Consider the following 17,839-nt stretch of genomic DNA (forward strand, 5'->3'; position numbering starts at 1 on the left):
TGTGATGTTTGCATTTTTGCTCTTTAATTCGACCCTGTAAAGCACACCGTTTACACCCATAATGCTGATGTCAATTTAGTTTTAAAATAACACAATATGGCAGAAGTTTAATTTGCATATTTTCTTTATTCTACTGATACAGAGACTAATGGATTCAAAGAAACACACAAGATTTTGAGAGATGGAAGCACTTCATTCCTCATCATGTCCTTTCTGTTCAAAGAAGAAGAAAAAAGACAACGTAAGATTAATTTATCTTATTTGAAAATTGAACACATTTTGCCCATGGATATAGTTGTTTAAAATTATTTTCTTGCAAAGTTTGATTGTACAGTAGAAAAATGGAATAGCTCTGCTTATCAAGGCTTTTGGAAGCAACAGCATGTTTCTCATTTGAAAGTTGTTGAAATATTTTATTGGTTAGTGTCCACATCAAATAGTTACTTTAAATTGTATTTTACTTAGAGTTAATTAATGTAATTGACAGTATGCACCAAACCTGTCAAGTCATTTAATATTTGTTTGCAAACAACAAATACTTACCTTGGATCCTGAATCGCGGCTCTTGGCTCTCAGTTTGTTGACCTGAGATTCAGCAATATCAGCCCTCTCCTCTGCCTCATCCAGCTCATGCTGCAGCTTACGGAACTTGCCCAGATTGGAATTGGCCTGTTCCTCCTATAAAAACAAAGATATTATAAGTCACTAATTTTTATTTTTATTTAATCAAAATCCAAGTTTATTCATTACAAGAACAGAAAATCATGGCAATCAAGCTTTATGCACAAGGGATATTTTGAGTTTCAAAATAACCAAATCATATCCCTTAAGTTGTGTTTGTGCTCATGTTGACCAAGGGAGGATTTTCTTTTTGTTAGTTACTCTTATTGCTTTGGACTAAAAGTACTGAATTCCCTTACATAGGATATTACTACTACTTTCCAATTTGTTTGAGATCTTTTTCCCCCCACCCTGTTACACTTGTGGTGTACCCAGTTAAATATGATCACCCTACCAAAAAAAAGTTCACATCTCATTATGCTATATCATCCCCAAATATTGTATTCAATCTTTTTGTAAACTTGTTTCTTTCTATTAGGACAGGTTTTGTATTTATTTTTGGAATTGATTGATCTGAGCTTATGTAAAAAATAATGGAGAGATTAAAATTAAGAGAAACGGTTCTTATCCAGGAGGATGTTCATCATATTCATGTTCACATACACCAATCTGGCATAACATTATGACCACAGACAGGTAAAGTGAATAACACTGATTATCTCTTCATTGCAGCTCCTGTTAGTGGGTGGGATATATTAGGCAGCAAGTGAACATTTTGTCTTCAAAGTTGATGTGTTAGAAGCAGTAAAATCGTACGGATTTGAGCGAGTTTGACAAGGGACAAATTGCGATGGCTAGACTGCAACTCTTGTTCCCGGTCTGCAGTGGTCAGTATCTATCAAAAGTACTCCAAGGAAGAAACAGTGGCGAACCGGCCACAGGGTCATGGGCGGCCATGGCTCATCGATGCACGTGGGAGCGAAGGCTGGCCCGTTTGGTCCGATCAAACACTCAAGCTACTGGAGCTCAGATTTCTCAAGAAGTTAATGCTGGTTCTGATAGAAAGGTGTCAGAATACACAGTGCATCACAGTTGGTGTACGGAGCGGCATAGCCGCTGACCAGTCAGGGTGCCCATGCTGACCCCTGACCCCACCGAAAGCATCAGAACTGGACCACAGAACAATGGGAGAAGGTGGCCTGATCTGAGGAATCACGTTTTCTTATACATCACAGGGATGGCTGGCTGTGTGTGTGTGGCTTACCTGGGGAAGGATGCACTATGGAAAGAAGGTGCGTCGGCGGAGGCAGTGTGATGCTTTGGGCAATTTTCTACCGGGAAACCTTGGGTCCTCCATCCATGTGGATGTCACTTTGACACGCACCACCTACCTAAGCATTGCTGAGACCATGTTCAGCCTTTCATGAAAAAGGTTTTCCCTGGTGGCTGTGGATCTTCCAGCAGGATAATGCTCCGGCCACAAAGCAAAAGTAGTTCAGGAATGGCTTGAGGTGCACAACAACGAGTTTGAGGTGTTGACTGGCCTCCAAATTTCCCAGATCTCAATCCAGTCAAGCATCTGTGAGATGTGCGGACCAAACAATTCCCATTCATGGAGGACTTAAAGGATGTGCTGCTAACATGTTGGTGCCAGATACCACAGCACACCTTCAGGAAGACTAGTGGAGTCCATGCCTTGACATGTTAGGGCTGTTTTGGCAGCAAAAGGGGGGCTTACACAATATTAGATGTTGTCATAATGTTATGCCTGATCAGTGTATGTTCATGTGTGCTTGCAAAGATAAATGCCTCTGACCTGTGCATGTGTGGATACATGCACACTCACGCTACTGTGCACACACACAAGTTTAAGTACACAAACAAACCATTTTACGTATTACAAGTTTTCTTTTTCACAGAGATTAACTTTTATCCTCACTACAAAAAAACACAAAAAAAAAAAAAAAAACATTGAATCCAATATTTGATGATACTATAGCATAACAAGCTATTTAAAAGCAATTTTGGGAACTGGGTCATGTAAAGAATGATTAGATGCATATATTTTTTGTAAAATTATCTTAAACATACCGCTTCCTCAGCAGCTCTCTTGTAGGATTTGACCTTCAGCTGGAGTTTGTCCACCAGATCCTGAAGACGTGCCAGATTCTTTCTGTCTTCCTCAGTCTGCATATAAGGTCAGGGTTGGGAAGTAACGGAATACATTTAACGGCATTACATAATCAGGATACAAATATCTGGTAACTGTATTTCGTTACAGGTTATGTTAAAACACAAAGTAATCAGATTACAAGGAACTCTCATTTTATAGTAAAATGCAACCAAGTGTGCATAACTCTCTGGCATATCTCTTCACAGAAGCGTCTCCTAGTGGTCAATATATAAAACACAAAGGAAGTGGAATTACTTTTGAGTATAACTACTTTATGAAGTTATTTTGTAACTGTAATGGAATATATTTTTAAAGTACTCATCCCAACTCTGTAGGTAATCATAGAGCATAAATTGACTTTATCACAATTTTTGCATAAATAAAATATTTTTGTGTCAAAGAAAGTGACCTGGTAGGTGAGCTCCTTGATGCGTCTCTCATATTTACGGACTCCTTTCACAGAGTCGCTTGCCTTTCTCTGCTCAAGCTCCACCTCATTTTCCAGCTCTCTCACCTGAAAAAATCCAAGATAATTTAAAACACCAATTCTAAATATCTGAATACAAATATTCATGAGTAGCAACTAGAAAATGAATTATTAGAAAACTAATGTTCAGAAACTACTTACTCTGGCTTCCAGTTTCTGGACCTGCTTCTTGCCTCCCTTCATTGCGATCTGCTCCGCTTCATCCAGACGGTGCTGCAGGTCCTTGATGGTCTGCTCCATGTTCTTCTTCATGCGCTCCAGATGAGCACTGGTGTCCTGCTCCTTCTTCAGCTCCTCGGCCATCATGGCAGCATCAGTGATGGCCTTCTTGGCTTTTTCCTCAGCATTCCTGCACTCCTGCACTGCCTCCTCAACCTCAGTCTGAAGCTGAGTATTATCTCCCTCCAGCTTCTTCTTCTGATTCAGCAGGCTGGTGTTCTGAACATGGACAATATTGACATTCATGTATGTAGTCTCTGGTTAAAATTGTGTACTGATAGGGTTTAAGGGTTTTACTTGTGTTTGTCTAATGCAGATGTGTCATACCTGAGAATGCAGGAGCTGAACTCTCTCACTGACATCCAGCAGTTCCTGCTCAGCCAGTTTCCTTCCTCTCTCAGTTTGTTCCACCAGGGATCTCAGCTCATCCAGTTCAGCTTGGAGCAGATTGTTGCGTCTCTCCACAATGGCGATGTTCTCTTTGAGATCATCATTACTACGAAGAGCATCATCCAGTTGCAGTTGGGCATCCTGTAAAGTACAAGTTTTACAAATGAAAAGACTGAAGAACTATGTTGGATTTCACCAAAGCATCATAAAATATTGATTTGATGATTTGTCATACTTTAAGATGTCCATGAAGACCCTTGAGTTGCTTCTGGGCTTCTGCTGCCTGCCTGTTAGCCTGGCTGAGCTGAATCTCCATCTCATTGAGGTCTCCCTCCATCTTCTTCTTCAGCCTGAGAGCTTCATTCCTGCTGCGAGTCTCTGACTCCAGTGAGCTCTGCAGGGTATCCACCATTCTCTGCTGGTTCCTCTTGGCCTGCTCCATCTCTTCATCTTTCTCAGCCAATTTACGTTCAATATCAGCTTTAATCTGATTGAACTCCAGCTGAGCTCTAAGAATCTTTCCTTCTTCATGTTCAAGGGAACCCTGACAGATCAATTAATATTTTTATAGTTTTTTTAGAAACATGTTCACTTCTATTAGCATAACCATATTTTTTATTTTGAATAAACACACAGAAACAGAAAAAATATTAGATGTACCTCAGCCTCCTCCAGAGCTGTTTGAATTTCAGCTTTTTCCTGCTCCAATTGCTTACGGATTTTCTCCAGCTCATGAATGTTTTTTCCACTCTCACCAATTTGTTCAGTGAGATCTGCAATCTCCTCTGTTTATTAGGCAAGGTAACACTAGTCAATACAAGTTAAGATTTTTGTGATATTAATGTGAATGAAAATAAAAAAAAGGTGTGCGCATCCAAAACCCAAATTGGGCTCAGGTGTGGGACAAACAGATATCATTAACCTGACAAAGACTGGTTTAAATTTTGCACTGTTTATAAATACTTTTTGTAGCTGTAGTGTGCTAACATTTTCTTTTCTTTGTCTATTTATATTTGTGTGTATGCCCAGATGACCAATAAATTAAGGGCACCTTGGAGGTTCTTGTTTTCTCTCTTCATAGTTTCCAAATGATCCAGAGACTCCTCATAAGAGTTCTTCAGTTTGAATAGTTCAGTGCTGAGAGATCTGGCTTCCTTCTGGGAGCTTTCCAGCTCGCTCTGAGACTCCTCATATTTCTGCTTCCACTCAGCTAGGACCTGTTGATAGAATCAGACTTTGATTAGCTACCACTGGAGCTGAATGAATACAAAGATAATTTATACGTTTTTCTTTTCTTTTTTCACCTTATCAAAGTTTCTTTGCTTCTTGTCCAGAGCAGCTGCAGCAGCATTGGATCTCTCCACATCCACCATGAGGTCCTCAATCTCATTCTGGAGCCTGTGCTTGGTCTTCTCCAGAGAGGAGCATTTAGCATTAACAGCTTCCACAGCTTCTTCTGCATCTTGCAGACGCTGAGCCAGCTTTTTCCTAGAATAATACAAAGCAGCATTCATTTACATTGTTTTTTATGTATGCATAGTTTTTTTGTCTGTTTTTTTCCTGTTTCATACTTGGCATCCTCCAGCTCCTCAGTCCTCTGGATGGCATCAGTTTCATACTTGGTTCTCCACTGAGCCACTTCAGAGTTTGCCTTGGACAGACTCCGCTGCAGCTCAGCCTTGGCTTCCTGCTCCTCCTCATATTGCTCCCTCAGCAGATCAGCATCATGACGAGCAGACTGAACTGCATGGGCCAGGGCATTCTTAGCCTATGAGGATCGGGAATTTACTGTTAACAATATACATTGAAATGCAGTGGACAGTTGGTAATTCCTTACAAAAATAATTTAAAAAAAAACCTACCTTGACTTCCTCCTCTAGTTGTCTCTTGAGGTCCTCAATCTGCTGGGTGTAGGACTGCTTGCCTCTTGTTAGCTGAGAGACCAATGAATCCTTTTCTTCCAGCTGTCTAGAAAGCTCCCCTAGATAGAAGTATAACCATTATTTTACAGAAAGTACTGTGTGATCATGGGAATTTTTCTAACAATACACAGGATAAATTATTTCCTTGTCATTGTACATACCATTCTCAGTTTGTAGCTTAGCTTTTTGCATGGTAAAGTCATTGATGCTGCGTTGTCCTTCTTCGTATTTTGTTCTGTATTCTGACATCTGGTCCTCAAGAGTCCTGCACATTTTCTCCAAGTTTGCCTGGATAGATTAAATCAATTAATTAAACTAAAGAAGTAACAGTAAGAACTGCCTGAAGTTAAAATGGAAACAAGGATTCATCACCTTGGATTTGACAAGTTGCTCCATGTTGGAGACCACATCGTCCAGTTCCAGTCTGAGTTCACTCTTCTCTTTCTCCAGCTTCTGCTTCACTCTCTGGAGGTTGTCAATCTGCTCTCCCAGATCAGCCACACTGTCTGCATGTTTCTTCCTCAGTGTAGCTGCAGTGGCCTCGTGTTGCAGAGTGGCCTCTTCAAGGTCTCTGCGCACTTTCTGGAACTCAGCTTCACGTTTCTTGTTCATCTCAATCTGGGCAGCAGTGGCTCCACCAGCCTCCTCCAACCTCTCACTGATCTCCTCCAGTTCTCTGGACAGATCAGCTCTCTGTTTCTCAACTTTAGCACGGGCAGCTCTCTCAGCCTCCAGCTCTTCCTCAAGCTCTTCAATTCTGGCCTGGTAAATGTGAGGAAAACCAAAGTTAAATCTAGAATTCCTTACTGTCCAACTGTCCCTATTTTTAAGAATCATTAAGTTTACCTGCAACTCTTTCAGTTTCTTCTGGAGTTGGGCTGCCATTGCCTGCTCGTCTTCAATCCTGCTACTGAGCTGACTGATCTCAAAATCCTTCCTGTGTTGCAGAACATATTTGATTTCCATTATTTAAAAAAATGTATTCAAATTTTTTTGATAAATTATTTCACCCTCTTGAAACCCACTTTTTAATCCTCTCTTCCAGTTGTTGTTTGTCATTTTCCAGGTCCATTACGCTCTCTTGGGTCAACTTTAAGTCTCCCTCGAGCTTCCTCTTTGCTCTCTCCAGATCCATACGAAGCTTCTTTTCCTGTTCCAGGGAACCCTCAAGCTGGAAGGACAATAGTTTGTTCAGCATTGTAAATGTTGCCTTTTTCATTTACAACAGAAGTGTCAACAAACCACTCACATCATCCACTTGTTGCTCCAGCTTGGCTTTGGCTTTGGTGAGTGTGTTGACTTTGTCTTCCTCACTCTGGAGGTCATCCAGCGTTTGCTGATGGGCCTCCTGAAGAGCTTTCTTCTCCTTGGTCAGCTTAGCGATGATCTCATCCAAAGCTGCCATCTCTTCTGTCAGGTTTTTAACCTGTACAAATGTGTCATTGTATAAATTAACTCTCAACATGCCATTCTAGCATCACTTAATGTTCAGTGTTGAAAACTGACCTTGTTCTCAGTGGCATGTTTCTCTTTCTCCACTTTGGCCAAAGTGAGCTCAAGATCATCAATGTCCTTCTTGAGCTCAGAACATTCGTCCTCCAGCTTTCGTTTCTTTGCAGTCAGCTCAGAATTCATCTCCTCTTCATCCTCGAGTCTCTCAGTCAGCTCTTTGGTTTTGGCCTCAAGCTGGATCTTATTCTTGATTAGACCCTCACATCTCTCTTCAGCATCACAAAGATTATCTTGCTCCTGTTTATTTATAAATATGGAAAATATATGTTGTTTCATGTATTGAAACATTCAAAAGGCTTTATTTTCTATTACTATTATTAAAATGAATACAATCACAAACTCAAACTTACAGTTTGGACTTGGAGTTGCAGGTCGTTCTTCTCTTGGAGAAGAGAAACCATCTTTTCTTCAAGCTCCTTTCTGCGGGCTTCAGATTTGGCATACGCCTCCTTCAACTTCAGGAATTCTTCCTTCATGTTGGCCATCTCTTTCTCTGCTTCAGCAGATCTTAGCAATGGTTTTATCTTGAAGTAGAGCTTCATCCAGGGCCAATTCTTGACACCCATGAAAGCACGTACATTCCACTGGATCACAAGCAAGGCATCTCTGTAATATGACACAACAATTGTTCTTATACTTAATATAAAATGTACTAGTGGAATTATTTCTCAATTTAATTGCCTAAAACTTTACCTGCGATCAACAATCTTCTGGAACTCAATTCTTGAGAGAAGACCACGAGCTCTAGCCTGAATATTTGTCATGAGGAGAGCAAGACGGTCATCTCGCATCTCTTCAAGAGTACCCAGCAGACCAGCCTTGAAGAACACCTTGGAGAATAAAATGTAGGTATCTTATTTAGTTTTACATTCCGCAAGTGATCATTACTAGTGTTGTAAAAATATTGATATGTATCTAAACTGAAATATGTGATTCTTGCTCTCCTCTTCGATGGACCTGCGTTCTGTCACTCACTCGTCTCTTTCGCTCCTATTGAATACTGCTTGTATTGCACATAATTATATTCATTCACGCAGGTTTTGCCTGAGCACCACTGATCTATATAAGCACATAAAGCCTCCTCTCAAACAGCTCACAAATAGCAAATTGACTTCTTTTTCGTGGCTTATTACACTTAAATGGTCAAATACATACAAAATTGTCAAAATGCCCATGTTGCCAAGTATTCAGATAAGTACAGTCAGAATTGGAATGTAAATACTTGAGAAAAAATGCATGCTGTGTAACTATATTAGATCCGTGCATTAACGTGCAAAGTGACAGCAGCCTAATAAATCTGCTGCTGTCTGTCATGTTAATTAAAGAACTAAAGAGAAAATCACTCACTGCTCTTGACTGAATAACTTTTGTAACTTTAATTGCAAGCATTCATCTGAATGTAAAGACTATCAGGTGTTATTTCACATTTGATCATTTAATTTCTGTAGTATTCTTACCTGTATACTCACCTGAAAAACTTAAAGCCATGTTTATTTAATCTGTCTGTTTATTCTATTTTTTTGTTTTTGTAGAATTCTAGTATTATGACAAAACTAATCATTACATGCATACTAATATATTTTTTTATTTTATCCTTTTATAACCTGAATTATACATTTTATTAGGGTACCTTTGTATGCCCAAATCTGTATTGGTTGTGGTCGATATCCAAAGAGCCTAATAATTTCTCAGCTCCTTTCCTGCTGTCAATGAACTGACCCTCTGGGATGGCAGCGGGGTTAAGGATACGGTATCTGTTGTTGAATAAAGTGGAAAATCATATTAATTTTGGCATTGACAATACTAATATGGCATTAAAAAAAAGGTAATATGCTGTAATACAAAGGGGTCAAGAAATGGCTCAAATTCCCATAAAAGACATTTTGTGTAAACCATTATTTCCAACAATTTGAACAAAGACCCTAGTAATTTACAAAACCAACTGAGAAACAGTTCTGATTTAGAAATAATATTCAATATGGATATTTGCAAATATGTCTACTGTGGTTGCATAATTGACCCAAGTGTGACTTAAAAGTGTGACCCAAGTGTGATTTGTATTCACTAATGAATGTACCTCTGCTTGAAATCTCCATACAGGATCCTGTTGGGGAATCCCTTTCTGCAGATCCTGATGCCCTCCAGCACACCGTTACAGCGCAGCTGGTGCATGACCAGAGGATTCTCCATCGCCCCAGGAGTCTTAGTCTCGTTGGGGATGATGCAGCGCACAAAGTGAGGGTGAGTTGACCTCAAGTTGGTCATCAGTTTGTTCAAGTTCTCCTGTGGACAGACATTATCCATGACTTTGCCAATATATATAGGTCATGCTATTTAAAGAAATCAAGTTATATAAAAATCAATTATTTCATTATGAATCACTATTCAAAGTGTTTCAAAGGCACTGATATGTTACCCTGTGAAGGGCAGACACGGTCTGAAAAGAAGAGCCTTTCTTCTTCTTCTCCTTTCCTTTGCCACCTCCTCCTCCCTCTGCAGCTGTTGAAATAAACATTGTTTTCTTAAAATTAACCTTGCAATCCTTATTTGTATCAAAAGTCACTTTTCCACCATCAGGCCAAACCTTTCTCATTGCTTAACAGCTTAGGACCTGCACGGTTAAAAGAAGGAGGTTTGCCAAAACTTGGTTTTTATTCCAGGTCGAGAATGGTTTGTAATTGTGCTGTGCACCAAGGTCAAGTGCAAATATAACTGGAACCATTTCTTAATCTTAAAACCATTTAACCCGACAGTGGAAAAGTGGCCAATACCCCCCTCCTCCCCTTTGGATGTTAACACACCTGAGTCAGCACCAGCATAATTAGCAAACAGGATAGACAGAAGTTTCATGGTGGACTTCTGATAGAGGCCAACAACCGTCTCATTGAGAGGGTCCTTGTTCTTCACCAGCCAGTTATTGATGTTGTAGTCCACAGTGCCAGCGTAGTGAACCAGGGAGAAATGGGCCTCTGGTTTACCCTTGACAATCCTGGGCTTCTGGAAGTTGTTTGATTTCCCCAAATGGTTGTCATAAAGCTTAGCTTTGAATGTTGCATCACTGGCTTTGGGGAACATGCACTCCTCTTCAAGGATGGACATGATACCCATGGGCTAGCAAACAATAGATTAATGGGTTTCAAATTAACTGAGCAGCATTGCTCTAATTCCTGAGATCTCTCACATTTTAAAACTCACCTTTTCAATGAGATCAATACAAGCCTGCAAGTCCATACCAAAGTCAATAAATTCCCAGTCAATGCCCTCCTTCTTGTATTCCTCTTGCTCCAGCACAAACATGTGGTGGTTGAAGAACTGCTGCAACTTCTCATTAGTGAAGTTGATGCACAGCTGCTCAAAGGTGTTGAACTAGAACAGATTAACAGTGTTGTCAACTAATTGAAATGCAAATGCACTTCTAAAATCAGACTAAAACTTTTAGCACATATACACAATTTAAAATAAACAAAATTGACCAAAAGTGTTAGTTAAACAAACATACACAGTACATTTTTTTTTACAATAATACGCTTTCTATAAGACTGTCATGTATCCTTAATAGCATCTGTCACAAACAGCATTATCTGTTAGCAAACTGATGACTAAATTATTGGCTATTTAACAAAAGATTATATCTATTGTTAATGTCCTGCAGCATCCTTCAACAGAAGCATAGGAAATAGGTCTTTATCTAAGCATTGTAATGATGCCAAATAATTAATGTTCATACATTTAGTACATTTTGGGTATGAATTGATGTTGATAATGTACAATTTAAGACAGTATTTATCGCCATATAACTGGGCCCAGTGAAATGTAACTTTGAAGACTACGCTGCACATGGAGAGTCCCTGTTGAGCAACCAGGAAACTTTACTCAATGGTGATTTGTGTTTAGATCCAGAAAAGTGACTAATAGTAACAACATCAAGTACTTACATCAAAGATCTCAAATCCAGCAATGTCCAGCACACCAATGAAGTACTGGCGAGGCTGTTTGGTGTCCAGGGATTGGTTGATTCTCACAACCATCCAGAGGAACATCTTCTCGTACACTGATTTAGAAAGTGCACCAATAGCATAGTACACCTGTCCGATACACATTCAAATGTTAGAGAATAATGTTTCTTATGGTAACGTTATGCTGTGAAAAGATGTTAATCATGAAGTCTCCACCTGCTGGACATTCTGTCCCTTGGTGACCCACTCATTTCCTACTTTGACTCTTGGGTGGCACAGAGCCTTGATGAGATCAGCAGAGTTCAGGCCCATCAGATAAGCTGATTTATCAGCATCTGCCGGCAATAAAAGAAGATGGTTGATGGTAATGAATCTTCTATTAACCAATAAATATATTATATCAGTGTTTTGTCCTAATACTGACCCTCAGTCCCATCAGCCTCGGCCTGTTCCTCTCTTTGCTTCTGTTTGAACTTCATGTTGCCATAGTGCATTATGGCACCAACCAGCTTGTAGATGCTGTTCTTCTCCTCTTGGGTGAAGCCCAACACATCAAACGCTTCCTACAGCAAATTTGATTAATTTAACATGATAAATGTTAATGATACATTTTGGATGTTCATTCAAATTAATCTTGAGAAGGTGAGATCAAAATGTATTAATGGGAATTTCAGATAACACACATCTGTAGCCATCAGCTCGTCAGCATCATCAATAGAGGCCACTTGAGTCTCTCCTTGAGAGATGAAGGCGTAATCATAAGGGTTTGCTGTGATCAGCAGCATCTCTGAGAGAAATGACACAAGGCGTTTAGACATCATGTTGTAACGCATTTTCTTGTAAACATTTATAGAACAAATTATAGATGTTTGGTTGTAACACTTTTTTTGCCTACCTAAAAGTTCTGGTTTCTTCTGAGACAGGATCTGGTAGAAGATGTGGTAGTCTCTCTCAGCCTTGAGCTGGAAAGTCACACGAGACTTCTCCAGAAGGTCTGTTCATAGAAATCACAAAATAAGCAATGCATCTAAATGTGGACATTCCGTACACTTGTTTTTTTTTAGATACAGCTAATGATATAACCCTATCTTTAAAAATAAATAATAATAATAATAATAATTTGATATCTGTATTGGATTGTTGCCTATGCAATTTTGTGATTTTGAAAGTTTAAAATTATTTAATAAAAATATTATTTGGCTTTTAGCTAACCCTAACAGAAAACAATATGTATATCGTTTTTACACATTGTTGTGACAGATTCTGGGTACAAATGTGTTTTGTCCCAAAAGTAACTTGAGTATGTGTCTTAAAATACAAACTAGTAAATAATCAAAGATCGATCTTACAAGTCTCAATATCAGCAGATGCTAGTTTTCCACTGGCAGCGAAGTGGATTCGGATGAACTTCCCCTGTTCGAAAGACGATATTGTCTTTAAATACTTTGGAAAAATCTACAAAATGATAATTTTTTGTAACTTAAATCAGTGTCAACTCACAAAGCGAGACGAGTTGTCATTCCTTATGGTCTTGGCATTACCAAAAGCCTCCAGAGCAGGATTACACTGGATGATTTGATCCTCCAGAGTACCCTAGAAAACACAATATTAGAAATTTGCGTATGATGAATGAAAGTCAAACAAAATTACAGGCCAATGCTTTAAAATTTGAATCCAGATCTCCTCATTTACCTTCTTTTCACTGGTTTCCTTCTTTGAAGGACTAGCAGCAATGCTGGCAAAATACTGAATGACTCTCTTTGTGTTCACAGTCTTTCCAGCACCAGATTCTCCACTGTCAACACAAAGCTTAGACTTAGACAGAGGATACATACATTGTCTTACCGACCTTATTGACACTTTGCAGCTTTTTAAAAAGCATATAGTCTTACGTGATAAGAATTGACTGGTTTTCTCTGTCTGCAAAATAAAAACAATGTTTTGTTATATAATGGATCTCATTGATATTGGTTACTTATTCGTCAAGCAAAGTTATAAAATTGCAATATATCTGGAAACAATTTGCAGAATTATTGTAAACTATTTTTAACATGCGGAGTAGACGCACCTGACAGCATGTACTGGTAGGCATTGTCAGAGATGGAGAAGATGTGAGGAGGAGCTTCACTCCTCTTCTTTCCTCTGTAAGCAATAACAACTTCCTGGTTGTACACTGGCAGCCACTTGTAGGGGTTCACAGTGACACAGAAGAGCCCAGAGTAGGTCTGTAGGAGATTCACAGAAGATTTAGATCTGCTCATGTAAGATAAAGAGAATGTGTGAGTGTTTTAAGCCTCGACTCACATAGATCATCCAGGCTGCGTAACGCTCTTTGAGGTTAAACAGCACAGCGGGCTCATGTAGGAAGGTGAACATCGCCATGTCCTCAATTTTATCGAACTTTGGCGGGTTCTGGGGGTTAATATCAGCCTCCTTCACAGTTACTGTCTAGGGGAACATTGTATATTTGACACAGTCAATGTCTATTAACTGTCAGTCAACTGCATATTAATGTGTGCAGCATTGAGATGCGATAGCAGATAATTTTATCCAAAGTAACTTTCAAATGAGAATAATAGTTAGAGTGCATTAGATGGTGAGGCAATTTTGATTAAAAAAAAAAAACAGACATTATGTATTATTATCAGCTGAATTAAGCAGCTGCAAGTTACAGCAATATATAAAATCCATCAGATTAATCACAATGCCACTGCTTACACTTTTTAAAACTTACCGTTCCCTTTGAAGTCTCACAGGTGACTTTATCACCATCTCGACTGATAATAGATGCCTTGAGATATTCTTCTTCAGCATCAGGAACAAAACATTCTTTCTTCATGTCAAAGATGCGCGTTTGGGCTTCCAGACGCTCCTTATCTGATTTCCTGAGGTACGGAGCAGCAGCTCCAAACTCTGCCATCACCGAATCCCCCATTTTTCCCCCTTCTGTTGGATTTCAAGTAAACTTTATTTGATGCAATCGTAATTTATAAAGTGATGTGACATGTACACATTCAGTTTTGAGCATTGCCCTGTTAAGTAAGACTAAAATCTACTTACTTTTGCTGTTGTCTTCTTCAGAGACTGATCCTTAAAAGTTCTAGTTCCACACAAAAGACAGAAAATTATGTCAACAATGTCTCTTTTCTACTACTGACCACATGAATCTCAAACCCAAATCACTACAATAGATAACAAAAACAGTACCAGATCTGTCACAAAGTCAAGTGATACGATCAGTAAATTAATCTTTGACTATGACTTCAAAGATCATTTTTAATGTGTGTATAAATCAATGTGCCCTCCAACTTACCGCACAAAAAGAAAGATAACGATGATACAATTGAAATCATGTCGTCTCCTTTTTATAATGCAATTGTTCCTCTAAATATGGTTGTTGGCATCACACAAAGCTTCCAGCTCGCTCAGTTTGGTTAGGAAGGACGGGTTGGGTACTCGGGTGAGGTGGGGGCCAGTTTATTGTGGTGTTGGATATCATCCCTGTCAGGCTCAGAGTTAATAATGGTTATTGAGTATCAAAAATGGATTTTAGAAACATATTCAGATAAATCAGAAACTATTTTACCTACCCACTGTATGCCTAAAACACGTTAAAGAATTTGAATATAATAGAAACTCAGTGTTGTAAAAGTGAAAATTAAATACTGATCTCTACAACATCAGAGTTTAACAATGATTCTGTAAAACGATATTTACCTTAATACTTAATTGGTAACTTGATAAATAATGATTGTGAAATGTCCATAACATGCAGTGAAAGCATATGATGTGTACTGTTTTTGAAACCTTTATCAGATTACAAAATATAAGTAAATGATCAGGACTAACTTTGTATAAAATGTATCTTCCAATAGGTCTCTTGTGTAGAGGTTCATCACCGACACTGTTCCTGTGGTTTCCACTAGAGGCATCACCTGATTAACAGTTATTGAATGGGCCTGGTCAAGGTCAGTGTCAAGCTGGTGTGAATATTTCAGTTTGTGCTGTATTGGTAATGGAGCATTTGTCTTCTTCCCTGTACACTCAAGCATAGAGATATCTCTCTAACATTCCTTTTGAGTGCCTCTTCATGATTGAGAGGAACAGCTTGCATGATCCAACTACATCCATTAATGAGAGAGTGAGTGAACTTTCTGTATAGTTTCTGCTCCTATATTTTGTATATGTATACTCCTATTATTGTGTATAAAAAACAGATCTTTATACAACAGATCTTGGAAAAACCTGTTACAGATCAGCTTACCAGTCTGACAGCTGAACACCATTGTAAACTTAAGACCTTTAAGCTGATAAGTTGGGGTCAAGACATTCAGGCTAACAAGGAGGAACGCGAAGTGTGATGAGTGCTAATATCTTGGCACTTCACACATGCGGTCATAGAGTCTAATAATACGAAGGGTGTTAATTATGAAACACACTGAAGGCACTTCCTACCCAAGATGTGAGATTCTTTAAGGGTTTACAAAAGGTCACACTTGAGTTTTTTGATTTTTTTTAAGGCTACTGAAAATTAAAATACTGAAAAAAGTTTTTAGATATTACCTAAAAATAAGTTGTGCATTGCCTTTTTTCAAACTTCATATTCTTAGGAGAAAGCTTTTAAAAAGTATATAAAGTTATTTGTTATATATTCATGAATTGGATTTGACTTTTGGACAATTAACTGAACCTGTAAGTGCCAAACAAACAACAAAAGATACACCTTTACCTCTGCTTATGTGGCACTTATTTTTCTTTGTTTGCCCTTGAGTATAAAGATAACGGTGTGAAATTCTTCCTGAGTTCGTCTGGCTGATTGAGGACAGCTCGGCCCACATGTTGAAATCTGGGGTGAAGCAGGTGCTGTTTTTGCAAAGGGCTCCATGCGCATAAAAAAGAGCCTCTAGTTATAGATGTTGGCACACTTGGTGGCTGCATTGTCTTAACTTAAGTTACATGTCCAACAGAGGGAGAACAATGTAGTGCTGGTCAGAAGGTGGATTTTATTATTAGCTACAGATCAAGTAGCTTTAAAATATCGGGTTTCTTCCTCCTTTTGTTACATCTAGGGAATTTCTGTAATTAGAAATTATGGTAATATAGTAGAGTTTAAATTGCCCACATATGTAGAAACATTAAGTACATTTTTAATTAATAGATAGAACTAGAGACCATTTGTCCTCAAATCCAATAAGACAACAAAGATTTTGTAGATAACTAGTCATGTTTGCTTCACCTTGTTTTCACCATCACAGTAAAGAGATTCAGCCGTTAGGGGTTAAAAATAAAACAATTCCTATATGGTATAATTTAAAGTGGCAGCATAGTTGGTTTCCTCCCCTTCACCTCTCCATTCTCAGCTGTTCAGTGTTGACTCCACCTTCAATCATCTGTCCATCATTGACCTTGACCGTTCCGATTAGAACATCAAACAGGTTCTCCCCACTCAGTGACGCACCCACTGAGGATCCTGTTGAAAGTGCCCTAGTTATTGGCGATTCTATTACACGGAATGTGAAAATAGAGACACCAGCCACCATAGTCACATGTTTACCGGGAGCCAGAGCGCCTGACATCAAAGCAAATTTAAAAGTGCTGGCTAAAGCTAATCGTAAATTCTCTAAGATTATTATTCACGTTGGCACTAATGATGTTCGACTTCGCCAGTCGGAGATCACCAAAATTAACATTAAAGAGGTGTGTAAACTCGCAAGTACGATGTCAAAAGCCGTATATTTCTCTGGACCTCTCCCCGCGAAAAGGAGTGATGAAATAGTTAGCAGATTATCATCACTCAATGGCTGGTTGTCTAAGTGGTGTCTGCAAAATAACATAGGGTTCATAGACAATTGGAAAAGTTTTTGGGGCAGACCTGACCTGTTGAAGATGGACGGCATTCATCCCTCCTGGGCTGGTGCTGCTCTTCTCTCTAGTAATTTGGCACATAGTCTTAGAGCTAAACCTTGACTCACTGGGGCCCAGGTCAGGAAGCAGACAAACTGGCTAAACCAACCGTCTGCTAGCTGTCTCACGTCACCAAAGTCAGCTAAATCCCAGCACATAGAGACTCTTTCACCTAGATATTATCACATAGAGACTGTGTCTGTTCCCCGAATTAGTAAATACAAAAAACCATCAAAACCATTCAACAGTAAAAATTTAATTGATGTCCAACAAATAAACAACAGATATAATACGGATGAACAATTGATAAAGCTTGGGTTGCTGAATATTCGATCCCTTTCGCCAAAAACGCTTGTTGTCAATGATATGATTATAGATCATAACTTAGATGTGCTGTGTTTGACAGAAACCTGGCTAAAACCTGATGATTACATTACTTTAAATGAGTGCACCCCCCGAGATTATTGTTACAAACATGAGCCACGTCTGAAAGGTAAAGGGGGAGGTGTGGCTGTAATTTATAATAATATTTTCAGTATTACTCAGAAGTCTAGTTTCAAATATAATTCCTTTGAAGTTTTGGTGCTTTATGTAACGCTGTGTAGTGTAAATGATAAATCCCTTCTGACATTTGTGTTGGCTACTGTATACAGGCCACCAGGGCACAATACAGACTTTATCAAAGAATTTGCTGGTTTTGTATCAGAGTTAGTAT

At 38.9% G+C, this 17,839-nt stretch overlaps 1 protein-coding gene across 1 annotated transcript; it reads right to left on the reverse strand.

Moving 5' to 3' along the window:
* Positions 1-106: 106 nt before the first annotated feature.
* LOC137063371 (myosin-7-like) lies at positions 107-14,155 on the reverse strand. The gene is made up of 37 exons (XM_067434453.1): positions 13,955-14,155; positions 13,525-13,668; positions 13,289-13,445; positions 13,113-13,140; positions 12,913-13,015; positions 12,721-12,813; positions 12,570-12,633; positions 12,116-12,214; positions 11,904-12,007; positions 11,645-11,783; positions 11,437-11,555; positions 11,200-11,349; positions 10,460-10,630; positions 10,066-10,375; positions 9,681-9,763; positions 9,342-9,547; positions 8,895-9,018; positions 7,958-8,094; positions 7,615-7,870; positions 7,259-7,501; positions 7,002-7,178; positions 6,778-6,923; positions 6,599-6,689; positions 6,125-6,514; positions 5,914-6,040; positions 5,693-5,811; positions 5,402-5,598; positions 5,135-5,318; positions 4,882-5,047; positions 4,491-4,615; positions 4,066-4,374; positions 3,768-3,971; positions 3,363-3,659; positions 3,144-3,248; positions 2,653-2,748; positions 544-678; positions 107-213 (listed from the first exon to the last, which is right to left on the reverse strand). Exons 1-37 carry the CDS (start codon positions 14,153-14,155, stop codon positions 193-195), a joined length of 5,820 nt encoding a protein of 1,939 aa, XP_067290554.1. The 3' UTR covers positions 107-192.
* Between the last annotated feature and the right edge of the window lie 3,684 nt (positions 14,156-17,839).

Source organism: Pseudorasbora parva, chromosome 24, assembly GCF_024679245.1.
Source record: "Pseudorasbora parva isolate DD20220531a chromosome 24, ASM2467924v1, whole genome shotgun sequence".
Lineage (NCBI taxonomy): Eukaryota > Metazoa > Chordata > Actinopteri > Cypriniformes > Gobionidae > Pseudorasbora > Pseudorasbora parva.

What these genes read in the sequence shown, in the direction of transcription:
- LOC137063371 (XM_067434453.1), bottom strand. Translation starts at nt 14,155, where the DNA reads ATGGGGGATTCGGTGATGGCAGAGTTTGGAGCTGCTGCTCCGTACCTC. An exon ending in GTGAGACTTCAAAGGGAACG is followed by an intron (nt 13,669 to 13,954) that starts GTAAGTTTTAAA and finishes ATGTTCCCCTAG; the next exon opens with ACAGTAACTGTGAAGGAGGC. An exon ending in AGAAAACAAGAACCTCCAAG is followed by an intron (nt 4,616 to 4,881) that starts GTGCCCTTAATT and finishes CCTAATAAACAG; the next exon opens with AGGAGATTGCAGATCTCACT.